We start from the raw sequence: 19,392 nt of genomic DNA, 5'->3' as shown, positions 1-19,392 counted from the left end.
AGTCGCGCAAATATGTCCTAATATAAATCACAATCATTTAAGTATATATAGCTTGCTGCTTAACAGAAATGGAAATAAAATAACAAATACAATGTAAAGATATTTTAAAATATATTTTCGTGAACGGAATGCTAACTTCCGTTCAGTTAGCATTCCTCTCTCTATAGAAGAATGCTCTATATCGCATCCCGAGATTGTGGAATAGTTGTCTGATTACGCGAGACTATTGGAGCGCCTGATCAAGCCGGAGGCACCAAAAACGAATTAACCTCTGTGGTGGGCAGGATCTTTACCCCTGTGCCACCCGGATGCCCCATATTAGTAAATGGGGAAACATATAAATCATGCACAAATTATACTTCTCCTTCTTGTTTTCATGTCCTAGTATTCCTATGCCATAGCATCTGAGTTCCCACTAAAACTGATGCTTAAAATTGTCTGCATTAAAGCTGATCATTTCAGATAGAGTGTGCAGGGCCAATAATACACTGTAAAAAGCATCACACAGCCCTCACAACCCATTTATTTTGTTTTTGTGCCGCAAACATTCAGAATGAGCCACAGTATACATTTACTGCCAGTGATGTTGTCAAAGACCCTGGCCTTGACAATGGAAGTGATGTAGAGGGCAATTCATCAGATAAACATAATATTGAGGAGTATCCTTATCATTTTATGATATTGTGATTATGATGCAATAAAATCCTCTGATCAATAGTCTCTTGAGCATCTCTCATCCTGTAGTCTCTCCATCACTACAGGATGCAGTTGTATTGTCTTTTGGTGTGGTGCCCATTCCCACACGGAAATTGGAGTAGAGGGAGTGCAGTGATTGGTGCCAGACCCCTCCAGATAGAATATCACACATATTCAAGACATAACAGCGGCCTGCATCTGTTCCTCCTAGAGCAGAGTTTCCCAAACAGTGGGTCGGGACCCATGTTTGGGTCGTGGACCAATTTTTATGGGTCACGAGTAAATATCAGTTTAAAAAAAGTTGAAACAAAAAAAATCACAACTTCATCAATAAATCTTAATCTTTTTTAAAGTATTTCATAAATAAAATAAAATAATTTCAAAAAAAGAAAAGGAAAAAAAGGATGTTTAAGAAGTAGTGAAAATAGCAGATGTACGTGCTCACACCGCGGCACAAAGCGACACATTGTGAGCTTGTAGATCTGCTATTTTCACTAGTTTGGGTCCCGGGCAAACATCTAATTTCTCTTTTGGGTCTTGAGCTAAAACGTTTGGGAACCACTGTCCCAGAGTCCATATAGAGGATAAGCCTTTCCCTTACCGACCTAAGAAGGAAGGTGTACAGTACAGGCAGGAGTTTATTGAGAGGTGTTATTGAAAAATCTATACTTTTTATCGCCCGTTTTATGGGACGTCAGATTTCCCCACAAAATAATAATATGATCAGTGTATATATTTAGAACAGTGGAACCGTTGTTTGTAGACACTATCGAAGCTAAATATATCAAACATGTCACTAAAACATCTCATTGTGAGATGTATTTAAGTGACTATGTGTTGGACATGTGTTTATAGACGGGGCTAAAATGTAGTGAGGCAAGAATGATTGCACGGCCCAACAATCTCTAGAGGTCAATTTCACCCCAAACATAAAGGGTGTAAATTTCAGTAGAATATTAATGCCAGGTGTAAAAGTAATCTGGCTGAATAAAGTGTGGAAATGATCTAGATATGGAACACATGTTAATGCCAGATGTAAATGGGGCCTATGGTATTTAATTGGCTGCTGCATGAAATCCTTCCATATTACCTGGGCTGTCATAAGGCCATGCAGAATAATTATTAATGGTGCTAAAGGGGGTCGCGAGTGAAATGCTACAAGCATGGTCTTGGAATATTAAAGTTATCATCAGTGCATATTTTGAGGGGCCCGCTATCATATCTTTTCGCATAAACGCAGGTGTGTGAGGGGCAGTCATATAGTCAGATAATGAACAGCCAGTAGGCTAGAATATAAGACAGCCTGTTGGCAACTTGTGATCTAACGTTGGAACATTGTGTGCATAATCTTTAGATTAGTACTAGCCTAACCTATAAAGGCCTGTTGGATAAACTGAGCATTTTATATCAGGGTTGTCGGCAACTTGGAAAGATAAAAATGTATTTAACCAAGGGGAATAAGGTGACCCCACAACATCCTTGAGTGACTGTCATTAGCATATAGATAGATGGATGGAAACACACACACACACACACACACACACACACACACACACACACACACACACACACACACACACACACACACACACACACACACACACACACACACACACACACACACACACATGGAAACACACACACACACACACACACACACACACACACACACACACACACACACACACACACACACACACACACACACACACACACACACACACACTTAATTATTTAGTTTTAGTTTAGGCAAGGTTGGCCAACCATAAGCATTCACAACATAACAGCTCTGGCATGTTTAGCTTGTTGACTATGACTCAGCATGTACTTACTGTACTACTAACCATTTTCCAAGGCTTTGCTTACTATGGTTTGTTTGGTCTTCAATGAAGCCAGTGTTTACCATTCATCTCAGTACGGTGTGAAAATCTACTTGCAGGCACTTGAAACTTGCTTGAGATAGGAAATGCATGCAACCCAGGATGTTATTGTGCTGTTATCGATTTTGAAAGTTAGGATATTTTTGCATTTTAATATATTATAAAGCACATACCGATTGGAAAAGAGTGCCAAGAATAGCTCATGTAGAAGATATTAATTGACAAATGAAATGTAGATGTGTGTGGTTTATTAACACATTGACTGCCAGAGTTTATTCATAATGTACTCACCCCTGTGCCAGCAATTTGCGTGTTTTTTAATTTTTTTGTTTTGTAATTTTTCATTCAAATACATTCTCTGATTGTGTTGTCAAGCACCTACGATTGTTCCACCAGTAGAGAGCAGCACATCCAAACATTGATCACCTCGCTCACCCCCTCCCAAACAGGCCCACGTCATATCCGGTCATTCAAAGGATGTGACGTTTTCGACAATTCCCGGCCCGCTGATCGGCCTGAAAACGACGTGATACACTACGACGATGGCTGTTAGTCACCCGGACCAAAGAAAATAGAAGTTGAGCTGTCCGTTTGTCTTTTCTACCGTGTGAAAAACCGTGTTTTTCCTTATTCTGGCCGAAAATCACCGGAGAAAAACAACGTGACCCGGAAATGATTTTTTTTTTTTACATCCGGCTCCGGGTGAGTGTGACGTAAGTGGAAAACGAAAGTGTTGATGAGAAATAAACACAGCCGTGCGATCACAGATTAAACAATGAAAATTCAAAAGAACGTGTAAACAGGCTCTTATGAATCCTGGCACTCAAGCGATGGATTTGAAAGAACGTGTAGACGGGATCTTGGCACTGTATGTGTTAACTGCTCAGTTTTGTTATGCTATTGATTTCATTATTCAGCTGAGCTTGGTGGTAGCATTGTAATGATTTTGGACAAAATGTAAAATTGCAATATTGACTGTTTTTTTTGTTTTACCATTATCTATTCAGGGTAGGTTTGGTGATCATCAATACTATTTTTCTGTAACTACTATATGTATACATACAGTTACTCACATTCACACCTCGGACCTCACCTGGCCAGTACAGTACATCCACAGCCTTAGACCGTTGGCCATTGAGCAGCTTTGTTACACTTGTGGGTAAATTGCCTTGCTCACAGGCACAGGCACTTCAACGGAGGGTATTGAGGGAGAGGTGAATGATTTTCATCCTTTTTTTGGGGGGTCCAAGAGATTGAACCGGGAACGTCCTCCTGACCCCGGGCATGCTCCTCAAATCGTTAGGCAACTGCTACCACAAAAGGCTTAAGACCACAGTTCTATAGGCACCAAATACAAAATTCTTCTGTCAGTCTGTGGTATTTGCTCTACAAGGGCGTGGCTGAAAAGGAGCACCTGTGCTCAGCTACTTTTAAGGACTCGAAAAAGAACAGAACAACAAAACAAGATTTATATGTTTGTGTGTTTGCTTGCTTGCTTGCTTACGTGTTTGTTTTTGGTTGTCTGATGCCACTGATCTCTCTCAAATATTTGTTTTAAAAATGATGTGGTTCCCTTCTCTTGGTTTCACTTTCCTGCTCACGCTTTACTGTACTTCCTCATTTGTACTCATCATCACTCCTCCGTTCTTCATTGCATTAATCTTAGTCTTCTTTTTCTTCATTGTCATACATGGTGAACATCCATTGAGAACAGGACATTATCATAATTCATAGCATGAACACACCTGAGGGAGCGATTGACAGCATGGGGCGTGGATGATGGGTGTGAGATGGAGGTGACAAATGCTCCCCGTCTTTGAAGATGACATTTGTCTTGAATGACCCCTATTCACTATTTCATTTTACTGGCCACTCTGGCCCAAGCCTGGCTGGCACTGTGCTGCAAGTAAATAGCCCGTGTCCAGATAAATCATCACTCCTTGCAGAGACTCCCAGCTCTACATATCTCACTTTAACTGAACTCCTGACGCATCACAGGTCCCTGCAAACAGAGACAGTGCCTGGGTAGTATAGGCTGCAGATGGATAGTTGTTTTCCTTGTGTTGCTTTTTTAGAGATCTCCTTTTTAGACTTTTTGTGCGTGTGTGTGTGTGTGTGTGTTGGAGACAATGGGCGGGAAAGAATAGGCTACTTTCATATTCAGTCTCCTCAGCAGCGCAAATGGGGTAGAACATGTTTAGATGGGTCATAGGAGATCCCCTGAGGGTTTGTGATTTTTTCTCTGACAACTGGAAGGAAAGCAGAAATCGTGTCTTTCTTCAGCCCCCCCCACCACAGCACACAGAGACACACACACACACCACTGTACACCCCAGTTTAAATTCCGCCCAGCAAGTATTGATTTGCAGATGGAACGGCCTATGCAAACGGTGCTATCATCCATTGTAGGGTGGCGGGGAGACCTAATTTCGAAGATTAACCGAAAAGAGAACATCGCTTTATATCCACTTGGCTGTACCTCTTTTGGTTAATTTAAGTGACTTTGCCATGCCCTGGATTCTAAGAAGTGATTGTTCATGCCTTTATTACTTTTGCCCTTGGTTCTGCCAAAAAAAAAGAGTGGTCAGCATAGTTCTGTAACTTCTGTAAGTTTGTATTTCTCCACGGAATCAACATTGGTTTGGGAAACTCTGAGACACACCCACACACCTCACACCCTCCTCTCCCTCCATTTCTCCATCTATCCCATCAAATCTCTCCATCTCCTTGAAGGGCCTAGTCCAATATATGGCGGTATTAACGATGTTAACTGAGTTGTGCCGTTATCTCCCTAGAATAACTTAAGACAAAACCATACGACTCCAGACTGGGGTGTTCTGCTAATCAAACCTGGGGTCTAATCCCATATTAATATTCAGGATTCAAAGATTTTGTTCACATATTAATCAGATTCCCCTATATATGAGTATGGGCAGTGAAATGCTGGTATGGCAGCCTCCGTCGAGTGTGCTAACAAGGTTCAACTTATAAAATACAAGGTACAATACATGTACAGTAATAAAAGTTATAATACAAGTAAGGTAATGAGGAGTAATAAGTAATAACGTGTAAAAATAATAGTGTGCGCGTGTGTGTGTGTTTTGGGGTGGGGGGGAGACAGCACTTTTAAAAAAAACATCAATATACACAGACATTGTTGGTATTTGCCATGGATCGTCGCCTTAACAAGACATGTAGTTTGTCAAAGAAAGGGCATGTGACAGGATTGTTTTGCATTATAGTATGCTTGCTTCAGCCCTATCAATGTCAGCAAATCTGCTCAATGGTGCGAATAAAACCTGCTTTGTGGATTTTCCTCCACACCTTATACATAGCTCGCTATCGCAGTGTTTTTAGTATGGACTAGTGTGGTTAACTATTCTCAATGGCCTCACACTTAGACTCACTCATCAGACGTCACACTCTAGCAAAGCATCTATTCTTGTTTTCTTTTTTCTACGTACTGTACTGTCTACATTCAACATGAAAGGCAACAGTCAATCAACACAGTTGATTCTGCATGGATGCCTCAATCCACTTTTCCCATTGCACATGGTCCATGTTATTAATACAATCACACCCTAGAATGCAATGTTTTAAGGCTATGCTGACGAGACCTGCATTTACACATTTCCAATGATTCCAAATATCGTCATACCTGTTCCTTGACTGTCAATCCAAAATCAGTCTCTGTATGACAATTGTTTTGTTTGAGCCCATATCTAACTAGGGCTGTTTTGTTCTTAAACGGCTGCTAATGGTGCCTCATTATTCAGATGGCACCCTCATTTCTCCTTCTTGACAAATTATTATTCCAACCATACGACATGCAATCAGGGTGACCTTAAGAAATGATTAAGAAAAGAAAAACTGATCTAGATACATTTTAGACTATGATTGAACCCTTAAACAAAGCATTAGCATGATGAACGTGTTGGCTTTCTTTCATTCAAGCAATATTGCGAAAGAAAAGCTCCATTCTCAATTGGAGCAAAGATACTGAAAGGCTAATGTATGCTTTTATTTCAAATAGATTGGGCTGTTATCTGGCTCTCATTTCTGGGTTTGCCAAAATGTCAACTGAGGTACTACTAATTGAAAATGATGTAGCTAGAAAAGAAAGAAGAAGACAAAAAAAAAAGACGGAATCTAATAAAGGCTTACATGTGGATCTCGGACTTCATGTGGCCAGTCTGTGACATCAGTCACCTACTGCAGGCTTTCTCAAAGTGTGTGCCGTGGCACCCAAGGGTGCCGTGACGCAGGTCCAGGGGTGCCGCAGAACACTTTGATCATATTTGACTTTGTAAAACGGACCTGAGTTGCACTGTACTTGGTGCGCTCTTTTTCAGTCTACACCAAATCTCTTCGCCAAAAATAGCCGATCTACAAGCTCACAACGCGTCACATTGTGACGCGTTGTGAGCTTGTAGATCGGCTATTTTTTGGCGAATGTTTCCACTCAGAATGGGGATGCTGGGGTTAAGCGTCAAGTAGAAAGTTTATTTTCAATCTGTCCTATAATGGAAACGGACGTTCTCTCAAGTTTTCCTCGTGACTTAGGCTACTGTATCTTAGGGGGAAAGATTTACATATTTACATACCGTAATATGATGACATACATGTAAGGTGCAAGCCGTGGATGGAAAAAGTTGTTTACAAGGGTGACCTGAGCCAAACATGTTCTAGAACCACTGACCTACTGTATGATGTCAGTCGTCTCCATATGCAATTCCAGTATGCAACTAAGCAAGTTAAATATTTCAAAAAATATAAAACGTGATAGAAGATCAGGGAGTTACTTCCTTATCCTACTGGCAGTGTGCACAAGACATGTAGCACTGATCAGTCCAGCAGTTTGTGATGCTATCCACACACACACACGCACACGCACAGGCACAGGCACAGGCACACGCACACGCACATGCACACACACACACACACACACAGTCTCACAGATCCATTTCTAGATGGCTTGTCCCATAGGAGCCATGCTGTAAAAATAAATAACGAGAGAGAGAGAGATACCACATCACTTGGTTTTATCTAACACTATTCATTTTATTTGCATATAAACCTGTGAACGGCCTAACGCACTCATATACAGTATATGTTAGAATCCCTGTCATGTCATATCCCACTGACCTAAAATCCTCTACAGCAGCTAGAACACCATATAGAACTTTGCAAGGTAGGAGAAGGGCCTTGGGCCGACTGTGACCCGCACGATGTCATGGGGTCAAACACGAGATATATAAAAAAATCTATTGGGCGGGTTGCCATGAAACTGGCTGAGAGCATTCATGATCCCTGGAGGATGAACCCTAATCATCATTTGAGTGAGCCCACGACCTTGTGTATAGTGCCACCCTCAGGCCAACATTTCAACTTCGCACACACGATAGCTCATTTAATTTAATAGGCGGATTGCAGGCTGAACCCTTCTGATTTTGGTGACCCCATGGCCTTTCACCTATAGTGTCTCAGTCAGTGAATACCCCCCCCCCCCTCACCTCCTGATGGAGAGAGGTAATTACAATGATGTCTGAACTATAAAAGTAATGGCAGCACACTAGTGTCCATTCCGGTGTGCCGTCTGCTTAAATAACTATTGACATTGTCAAACAGTAGGTGTCCAACCAGAGACACCTGATGAAGGTCGTTTAGACCGAAACCTTGTATTAAACTACTTGTTTGCTGTAAGGGAAGACAGTGTGCAGGATTTCAATTTTTTCATGTTTCTTGCGCTCCTACGCACCTGTCCCAGTAGGTGTGCAAAAGGACACTTGTTTCACACCCAGTCCTACCAGGGTTGAAATTTCTTAGTGGAATATGGAGTAAATAGACCACTTCCAACCACTGCAGATGTGCTAGTTATATTGTACTAACATACTCTACCATCCAGATTGGTTAAAATACAATTCTATTGCCCGGACGGTTGGCGTAACCGTCTGGGCACCTAGGCTGGTAAAAAAGCCTGACAGCGTGTCGCGGGTTCGACTCCCGATCCCGATGACCTTTTCTGCGTGTCACCCCCCCATTTCATGTCTGTGTACTGTAATCTATCAATAGGCAAAAAAGCCAAAACAATATATATATATATATATTTTTTTTAATACAATTGTATTCATTCAAATTGGTTCCAGATTGTAGCTTTGAGGCCTACAGAGGGTACAATGTACATTACACCTACACATATAACGCACACGTATGCTGCACATACGTGTACATGGATACAGCAGCGTGGCCAGCAGAATAAAACAAATGAACAGATTAAGCTTTAAGACCATTCCATGTTTTTCTAAATACCAGATGAGCTTCGACTGCACCTGTGCTCCATCCACAGGTACAATTACAGTAGGCCTATGTTTGAACAAAAATTATAAAAATCTGTTGGTTAGTTTAGGGACAGCTCGATAAGAGACTGTAAATATATGAAGGGAAATTTCTTACCCAGCTTTATATAACAAAATAATTAGGATCACCAGAGGAATCTTTACTTGGTATATTGGGTTTTTGTTGGGACCACTAGAGGAAGCTTTACTTGCCATTTGGGGTTTTTGTTTGCTTCCATGGTCTCCATTTCAAGCGTCTTTTAACCAAAGCACTTTACAATATGCATTGCATTCACCCGTTCACACTCCGACAGCGGAGTGTGAACTCAGTAGTTCTCACACTTTCAAGATTTTTCAAAAACATAAAAAAATAGCAGATGTACAAGCTCGCAGCTGTGAGCTTGTACATCTGCAGCCAACGCAAAAAATCTAAAATGACACAGATGCTTTCCCGGTTTTAATGGGTGAAGTCCTGTATGACGAATAGTGACAATAGATGATTTACAAGCTCACGCAAGCATTGCGTAGATATACATCTCACAACTTTTGAGGTGTTAAGGTCGTTTCAGACTATTGACGCGGGCGTTCTCGCTTGGATCTGTGAGGATCGCGCCGCGCCCCTCATGTACACACACAAATGCGTAGCATGAAATGAGCACGAGGATTTCACGGGACCGTGCCCGCTCGCCTCTCCGCCCTTCAGCTTCTCCGCGCGTCTCAACGACCGTCTGAAAGGGCCTTTAATGGTGAAAGTATTCACACTTTGAAATCCGCATTTTAAGTGGTGTAAGACATATTTTACATGTCTGCCATTTCCACTCTGTCTCTCTGTTCCACAGCCATCGACGCCAAGCAGGAGGCGGTGGAGGACTTGATGCAGAGGTTCAAGGAGAGTTTCCGCACGCCCAACCAGACCATGGACATGGTTCACTTTCAACACGTCACACATAGCTCGTCCACGGGGCGCAAGAGGGGCCCTTCATGCCACACCAGAGGTAAGAAGAACCATTGTTGCCATTACTGTCCATAGAAAACATGTATTGACCATATTCACACATCCTATTCAGTCAGTGGTCGCTAATATTGTCCATGAAATGGGTTTACCGTGTCAGAGGGTAGACCCAAATGCAGAGACCGATGCCTATAGTTTCAGACGCAATGCCTTTACTTGGAGTTCAGCACAAAACAAGGAACTGTGCGTTTTCATCATGATACCCATAAATAAGAACTTAAACTACTGTATTAGTATAGTTTAAGTTCTTATTTATCGGTATCATGATGATGTTAGTTCCATTAGTCCATTAGTCCAAGCTGGAATGATCAATCGATTGATTGATCATTAAAACAAACATGCATTGAAAATGCACACGGTCCACCCATCTGACCACTTAACACGGCAGCCGTTCGGCTACCGTGTTAAGTGGTCAGAGGGGGGTGGACCCTTGAGCTCTTTCGAAGATTTCCGAGTGCGCCCTGATCCAGCAACGAATCACAATTTGCAATGTAGGCATTTAGCAGACTCTCTCTCATGCACAGTGACTTACAAGCACAAGATCAGAATAAGCAAGAGTAAGAATGAACCCATAGTCAACAAACAACAGGGTAAATTGTCACATAAGTAGAGTGCAAAGAAAACAATGTAGTTCCTCAAAGAAACTAGCCTAGACCATGTAAATGTCCCTCCGAAACAGAACACGGTACAGCGGGAGTGGGCAGAGGCATATTTCAGTGGACTGCAGGCTGTGTGACACATTTTAAGGTATTTTGGTAGATGGATATTATTTTGTCCTTTTGTTATGTCTTAAACATATAGGTTCTGACCCTCTACGCATTAGCATTTCAGAGTGAAACTATATTATAGATTAGTCATTAACCTTGAACAGTTTGCTGGCCCTGGATTGATTAACTTGTCACCCTAATATACAGATGCACTTACATTTTTGCATATTTTACATAATGTACGGAGCACTAATGATCATTGTGGCTTAAGATAAATGATTTGCCTGTGAATGATAGTGTTAGTGTTGTGGCGCAGCAGTGTTCTCATGCCAGCTAGAAAGCAGTGGAGGATAGCGTTGGGATATAGGGGATTCATTTGGCAGTTTTTCTTATTTGCTGTTATGGGATTAACTCTGAAAGGTTATCATTTGTCATTGGATTGAATGAATACTGGTGTAGTACTTAAAATCTCTGAGCAAATGACATGTATTCACGATTTTTCCATGCTAAACAAACCTCTTTCAAAATTCTTAGAGATTTCCTCTTAGTGGTATAGTAGTAAAATAATCTCCTTTAATCCATTGAGAACGGGAAAGCATCTGTCATTTTTAGATTTCTTTGGCTATTCAAAAATAGCAGATATACAAGCTCATAGCGCGGCACTGATTGAAAAATCGTGAAAATGTGTGCAAATGTTTGAGTTATATATATTTTTTTAAGCGAACATTTGTAACTCAAATCTTTGCTTCTGCTGGGGGTCCCTAGAACAAAATATTTCGAGATGGAGGCGGCAGTCAAATACATATAATTTTTGCGGTTCTTGACATGAAAAGGTTTGAGAACCACTGATTATAGCAACATCAGTTTTTTTTTTTTTAAACTGATTCAGAAGACATTTGTAGAATCCCCAGAAGCAAAGAAAGAAAAAGATACAAATATTCACCTTAAAAATATATATATTCAAAGCTTTGCACACTTGTTCACGATTTTTTCAAAAATAGCAGATCTACAAGCTCGTAGCGCGGCACTCGGTGCCGCGCTATGAGCTTGTAGATATGCTATTTTTGAATAGCCAAAGAAATCTTAAAATGACACAGATGCTTCCCCGGGTCTTAATGGGTTAACCGTTAAAGGTCTTTAATTGCGAGTGAAAGTGCATTCTCGGCACAAAGGGGGTTAGTCCAGGATAACAAACGCGCGAGTGGGACGAGCGCATTTCTGTTTTCCTACTTCTTAGTCGAGGAAGAAACTCAATTAGTGGAGCGAGGTAAAAAAGGGGAAGTTCATTGGCCAGGCTCAGAGGATTAGTGCTGCGTAAAGGAAATGAACGTGTTGTCAAATTCCCCCGAGATATGACGAGGGTGAGGAGGACCGAGAGAACGCATCGGGCTGGTCAAACACTTAACTTTTTTTTCCATTTAACTCAGCTCGACACAGCTTTTTTTTACGCAGTAAATTAGCTCCCTTTCTCATGCTGTCTCCCCAAGCCCAACTGTATATTTGCATGTTTTACATGGATGGTGTATTTTAAGTAGATTAAGCTTGAGTGCAGCTGCACGGTTTTTTTTCTTCCCTTGTTGTCACTGATGACTTTGGCATCGTAATGAGCCAGGGGCCGTCCTGGAGACGGGCCCCTTTGGCTTAGTGGCACAGCCCATCCCTGTGCTGCGCGGCTCTGCCTGGGTGAGACTAGACAGACAGGGGGGGAACGGAGGACACCATCTGTGCAGTTTATTACAAGTCACACTGATGGGTGACGCTAATAATATAGGTGCGCAGGTTCCTTTTTGAATTAATGGAACAAGTCAAGTGGAACACGGCAGGTCGCTCAGGGTGCATTAATTTAAGGAGGAATGATGCATGCCTTGCTATCAAGGATAAAGGCTGAGCAGTGAAGAGGGAGAGAGAGAGAGAGACAGACAGACAGTGACATCAGGTTTGTGAGATCATATGAATTGTTTTGGTTTGTTTTAAGTTCTCCTTTTCGTTGCAGAAACCAGCTAACTCCATTTTGACGCTTTTGCATTTTTTTCCCCATAAATCAGGGCCATTGAACCAAGCCCCCAGAGTTGCTGAGAAACATTGAAGCTGCCACCCCAGTGGCCAAAGCTGGAACTGCAGGCTGGGAGAAATACATGCACGCGCAAAACATACTGAGAGATATTTATATTTATACATATAAATATGTAAACATATTATACATACATACATATGCATTTACATATAAATATGCATCTCGAGTGTATTTAATAAATATCTCGCGTTCAATCCTTGACACACGGGCTGCCGTAGAACGCAAAAAGGACACTAGTGCGCATGCTCATAACTCTATGGGGGGTCAAAATCGAACCAATAATTCTACTTCCGGCAGGTTTCCGGGTGCTTCAAAACGCCAGTGAGCACATTCATTGAAATGATAGCTGGGGGCTATATTAGTTATATTATACCTCTATGCATTGAAGACCCTTTACGTCTGTGTGTTGGTAAAACAAATATTGAACCAATGAAAAGCATTAAAAAGGGCTTCCGACAAAACCAGCTAACTCCATTGGATCCTCAAACTTTCTGCTAAACTAGCTAACTCCACCGGAGTTAGCTGGTTTTGCTGACTCCAGGCTCCACCCCCTTTTGACCTCCAACCCGTCCATTCAGCTGTTCTTATCAATGATGAACAAAACCTCCTAACTCCACTTTTTTTCATTTCCTGAAAAATTTACATTTTGGAGTTAGCTGGTTTCTGCCGGACAGCAGAGATATATTGCTAGTGTCAGAGATAAGTATGATGTCATCTCTAATGGAAAGTTATTTTGTGACCTTAATTCGTACTGTATGTATCACTAAACGACTTCAATTACAACACTACCATTAGTCTTAGTTACAGTAACAGAACAACTTCACTGAGCTAGAATAGACTCACTGCTGTCTAAAATACCAAGACAAAACATTTAGTCTACAGTAGATACCATGTTGAGTGACATATTCACTCAACATGACACAAATGTGTGCTGACATAAGTCACCACACAGTTTTGTCGTGAGCTTTTTCTCCCTTTTTTTTCTATAACAATCGTCTACCTTATTTGCATGTACGTACCTTTGTGTACCTTATTCCCTGCTGCGCTGAGTTAATGCCTTTCCATGCTGGCTAGGAGCAATGGTAGTGTTTTGATGTACATCTTTTGGCTTAGTAAGATGAGATGTGTGTGCGTGCGTGCGTGCGTGCGTGCGTGCGTGCGTGCGTGCGTGCGTGCGTGCGTGCGTGCGTGCGTGCGTGCGTGCGTGCGTGCGTGCGTGCGTGCGTGCGTGCGTGCGTGCGCTCTGTTCTGTCTGTGTGCGCGTGCAGCCGCGCACATGCTTTTCGTAGGGCTGTTTCTAACTAAAGATTCAGTAAGTAGACAGAGACTGTCTGTGTATTTGTTAGCAATAAATACCAGACGGGCTGTGTGGTCATGCCTGTGTGTGCGTGTGCGTCTGCCTGCGTGCATGAAGCACACACGCACAGTCAGGTAGATAGTCTGTGATTGTCTATGTATTGCTGGGCAATAAATGCCTGTGTGTGTGTGTGTGTGTGTGTGTGTGTGTGTGTGTGTGTGTGTGTGTGTGTGTGTGTGTGTGTGTGTGTGTGTGTGTGTGTGTGTGTGTGTGTGTGTGTGTGTGTGTGTGTGTGTGTGTGTGTGTGTGTGTGTGTGTGTGTGTGTGTGTTTTGTGGCACGTTGATGGTGCCTGAATTTGTTCTGTGCTCGGCTGCTCTCTGCCAGAATCCCTCAATCTCCACTCCAGACAAAACACAATGATTACAGCTATGAGTCCACAGCCCATCGCTTCTCTGTGACAGGTCATGCAGCTGATCTACTGCCATTGCCAAGCTTTGTGTGTGCACGTGAGCGTGCGCCAGCACACGTGTGTGCTTGTGCATGTGCAACTGATGTTATACTTTGTCGTGTGCCAGTGTCATGGGCCAAAAATAGCTGATCTACAAGCTCATAGTCATAATTAATGGCATCAAGCCACGTTGTGTAGATTGTCGACACGAGACACAAACACGCGACAAAATATTAATTAAGCAATATGAACAAATTAGAACAGAGAGAGAAAAGTTAAAAAAACATACTGATGCATTACAGTGACTGTACTCTGGCCTGATGGATTATGAAAGTTGTACTGTACCCTGATTATACATGCTGCTAGCTAAGCGTAAACATACTGAAGTAACTCCCACACGGATACCTGCCTGACCTGACTGTCTAATCTAATCTGCTGTTAACTCTTTAAGACCGGCAACGCATCCTATTCAAAAATAGCAGATATACAAGCTCATAGCGCGGCACCGAGTGATGAGCTTGTAGATCAGCTATTTTTTGAAAAATCGCGAAAGATGTGTGCAAATCTTTGAATATATACTCTTTTAAAGCGAAAGATTTCAACTCAAATCTTTGTTTCTGGGGGTCCCTGGAACAAAATATTTTGAGATGGGGGTCAGCGGCCAAATCCAGGTCATTTTGGGGGTCCTTGACATGAAAAGGTTTGAGCACCACTGATATAGAAACATACGTTTTTCAGAATACTGTTGGGATTTAGAAGACTTTTGTAGAATCGGCTTCAGGTCTTAATGGGTTAATGTTTGTCTCCTGATCAGTTTCCTTATATTCTTTTCATTCACCTGGAATGACTGTCAACATGGTGAACGGACTTGAACTTGGTTCAGATGAGGATAGAGGACATTTCAGGCAAGAGACCTCAGACCCAGCCATTGGGGTGATACTGAATATATTACCAAGCCACAAGCTGCACGTACTCTGGCCCTGGGCCATTCACCCTATAGGGGGCCCACCCTTTTTATAGCACAGAATGTGTGTATGCCAGTTAAATATTTATCATATTCTTTTCTTGATTGTTGCAATTGTGATCACAAAAAAAGTTGCAAAGTGCTTTACAGCAGAATAAATGAAAGGAAAATTAAACATATCCATAGCAGATGGCACAAAGCTGTGTGCATTACACTCTACCATTGAAACTTCTCACTGTCCGGCTGGTGTCGCCATGTGTTTTGTAGGAGGCATGTATCTGTCCATACTGTGCCCTTCCCAAGCCAACAGTGGAGGTTAGCTGCAGAGCATCAGGGACCACAGTACACATACTGTAGAGGGACATTGTCTGAACTGGAGGAGAAACAAATACTGTTTTTCAACAGAAGATGGCAAAATATAAATAAGAATGAAAGTAAAACCTAAAGCAAAAAGTATTGGAATAGCAGATGGGGAAACGGCGTATTTCTATATCTTATTTTATAAAAGTCTAAGCTCCAAGGTAGATCATTTCAAGACTGTTAAAACCTGATAATTTTAAACTTAAGTCTGGACTTGGAGACAGAAAAACTCTTCTGAGGATGCTCTCTGGCTTGTAGACAGTTAAACGGTCTTCAAGGACAGGAAATACAGTATATATATATAGGGTGTAAGTCCATGTAATGCCTTTTAGAAAGTTTTTCTAATAAGCTGCAGACAGTAAGAGGTAAATCCATGAATAACCTCATGGTCAGAAAGGGCTAAAAAAAGGGATTTTTTTTCAAAGGGAATACAATAAGGCTCATATCACTCTTGATTACAATACATTTAATTGCTAAAATGTAAGCCTCAACACAAATGAAACTGCTAGGGTCACCAGTTTTAATTGGAACATAAAGCATAGTGTATCGTATGTGAAGATGAAATTATATATGTGTATTAATAAGAAGGATAAGAAGTCTTATATGATTGGAAGCATTAAGGGGCAACCTCAGTGATGGACACACAGTATTTGAGGTGTGCATAAGAAGAAGTGTGGCCAGATAAGTGTGATAAATGCTATTGCTACGCCAAGGTGCAAAATAATTCAAATCAGTCACAGCGTCAGCAGTAAGGTCACTTGGCAACTTTAAAGGAAAGGGCCAGCATAATTTTATTTTTGCCGGACCGCCGAGTGGGACGACCTATAATAGTTGAAATCCACGCGTGCAAGAGAGGGCAAGGAGTGCAGTCATATCTCAGCATTTATTTGGTAGCTACCTGCGGCCTGTGAGAGCCAGGCATCGTAAAGTTTATTGCATGGTGTGTCCTTGATTGAAGTGAGTGTTATTGTAATGTATGGATGACATCAAACTAATTAGTTTACATAAACGTCAGTTTGTGGCAGTGTTATTGGTAGTATAAAGATGGACGCATACTCCACTTTTAGTTGATCACCCTCTCACCGCCCGCGGTGGTTGGAAAACTACAGCATGACGTCACTGAGCCGTGGTGATAAGGGTCTCTCCGCTCACCCCAACGCATCTCTCTGTTTTTACTAACCGAAATCACCCTGCCGCTGTGATTGGTCTAGAAGTTGGGTGGGCGGTCCCCTTGGTTTCACGGGCACATTGTGAACAGTGTTGTGAAACAGACCTACAACCAACAATCAATTACAGTCTCCCATATTTGAATACTGGGCCCTGATTGGTCACCCCAGAATCACAGAGGGCAATTCTTTTTTTTGCACTGGCAGATTTGTCTGGTCCCAGGCTAGGATTGACTGTGTCAGCCCGACACATATACTGTAGATGCACAGCAACAAATTCATATGACATGATTTAAAAGATAAAAGTATTGTAGTGAATTTTGTGACAGTGACATATTTATCTAGTGTTGTCTGATAGTGGCAGCAGACCACAACATTTTATTCCACACAAACCTGTTTTAGGTCAGTGGACACTGCCGACAGCACCATTCTTATACGAACCCAAGCTGAACAGTGAACACTATAAAACAAGTCATAGAGCTGTACTGTTGCTTTGGTCACCGTCATTTATATTTGTGATGAAAATAACTTTATGAAGTGACAGAGATTGCATTTGAGACGGTTTCAAGAAGACTCCAGTGGGGTCGGGGGGCTGATAGCTGCATGTCAAGGTGCGTTCCACATTGGCTCCGATGCCTGACAGCGAGTCCCCAGTTCGATTCCTGGGCCGAGTGGAACCTTGGTGCATTTCACTCCCTGACTCAGACCCTGTTTCCTGTCTCTCCAGTCTGTGACTATCCATAACGGAAGGCAAGAAAAACCAGGGGGAAAAAAAAACGTAAGAAGACTCGAGTGTAAAGAAGACTGTGTTCATGCTTGAGGACCACACTGAAATGGAGATCAAAAAAGCAAACGCTTGTCACTTCATAAAGTCGCTCCAGGGAAAAGGACAATCCCCTTGTTCATTATTTGCAACGATGATTTATTCACTTGACATTGATCCCCATGAGGAAATGTGCTCTGCATTTGACCTGATCAAATTGGATTGGTCACAGTCTTAACCAGAAACTTTAAATAAAAAGGATAGTTTTGAGAACAGTAGAATTATTCATTTTAACACATCAGGTGCCAGAATTTTATAATAACAGATTACGTTCGGTGCCAGAAATCTCACCGTCTGCAACGCTGCGCTGTTTAGAGCTGTGGACTCCACAGTGAGCACACGCACGTAAACAATGCATGCATGCACAGCAATGGATGGTCCTGGCTAAAGCCTGGAACAACAACATTTCTCATGCGAGTCACCATTGCGGAGCGATCGCGCATCGAGAATGACTCGTTTTGCCCACTGTAAAATGTTAAGGGGATACAGAGGTTTTTAGCAAGGAGATAGAATGGAAGCGGATGGGAGCCAGATTTTTTGGCACTTGTGGAAAAAAAAACGATTTCGGCACCAAAGCGCTACTCTTTGAAAACACGTAATTTTACGGTTTTGGCACCCGATGTGTTAAGAGTGGCTGGACTAATGCATTCATTCTTAAAACAAGTGGGCAGTGCCACAGGGAGGGAGCTGTTCATAATTGCATTGACTCTTGGTGGATAATTGCATGGACTCTTTAGTGGAAATAAAGCTTTTGAAAGACAGGCTGTCTTAATGTTTTAATAATGAATACTTTGTCACCATGTCAAATGCATTGCCTGCGCTGCTCATTCCACCCCATCTTGCCTTCAGCGTTTGCCTCTCAGCTTTGTATTGAGAGCCAACCCTACATGCTAGCAGTAAGACGATCCATTCACCATTAGCACTAGAGATGTACAATATTCAATATCCATATTTCCATGGTCATATCAACCGATACCGATATTGATCATGCAATACCAGTTTCCACCAATAGGTTTTACCATACACCTGTTATACCATTATGTGATGCTGGGTGCAGATGCACGTTAAAAATGAAAGGAAGAAAGAAAACTGCTCCTAAGATCTGATTTATTATTAGGCCTACTGAACACTACAGTCTGCTTAGACTGGCCCGATTTAACCCATTGATACCTGGAACGCTTCTGTGTCACTTTAGATGCCTTTGGCTATTCAAAAATAGCAGATATACAAGCTCATAGCGCGGCACCGAGTGCCGCGCTACGAGCTTGTATATCTGCTATTTTTGAAAAATCGTGAAAACAAATATTTTTAATTTTTTTCAAAAAACTGTTAGGATTTCCATTTTTTTAAAGAATTGCCTCAGGTCTTAATGGGTTAAACAAGCTGCAATAAAATGTTGAGGTGTCAGCGATTGGGTGGCACAGTAACTGCCCACCACCACGGAGTCTGGGGGTTCGAATCCACAGCGGTGCTTCCGGCTTTGTCGAGCGTCCATAAGAACACAATTGGCCCGTGTTCGGGGGAGGGAAGCAGGGCGGAGAGAGGGGATACTTGTCACTGCACACATACTCCTACGGGCTGGGGCGGCACCTGTCAGCTGGGAGTGTCGGGCGGGAGGAGTAGAACGA

General features: G+C 42.1%; 1 protein-coding gene across 1 annotated transcript in view; it reads left to right on the top strand.

Annotated features, from left to right (window-relative positions):
• The window catches only part of astn2 (astrotactin 2), a gene marked incomplete at both ends in the record, with an annotated part of 625,858 nt that overhangs the window by 201,620 nt on the left and 404,846 nt on the right, over positions 1-19,392 (top strand). The window contains one exon of the mRNA XM_080420257.1: positions 9,751-9,906. Coding sequence (XP_080276383.1) covers positions 9,751-9,906 — 156 coding nt within the window. The remainder of the gene's footprint in view (positions 1-9,750; positions 9,907-19,392) is intronic.

Source organism: Gymnoscopelus braueri (genome assembly GCF_963280865.1).
Source record: "Gymnoscopelus braueri genome assembly, chromosome: 22".
Classification (NCBI taxonomy): Eukaryota; Metazoa; Chordata; class Actinopteri; order Myctophiformes; family Myctophidae; genus Gymnoscopelus; species Gymnoscopelus braueri.
Note: the sequence above shows the minus strand (reverse complement) of the source record. Positions and strands in the feature narration are given on the sequence as shown.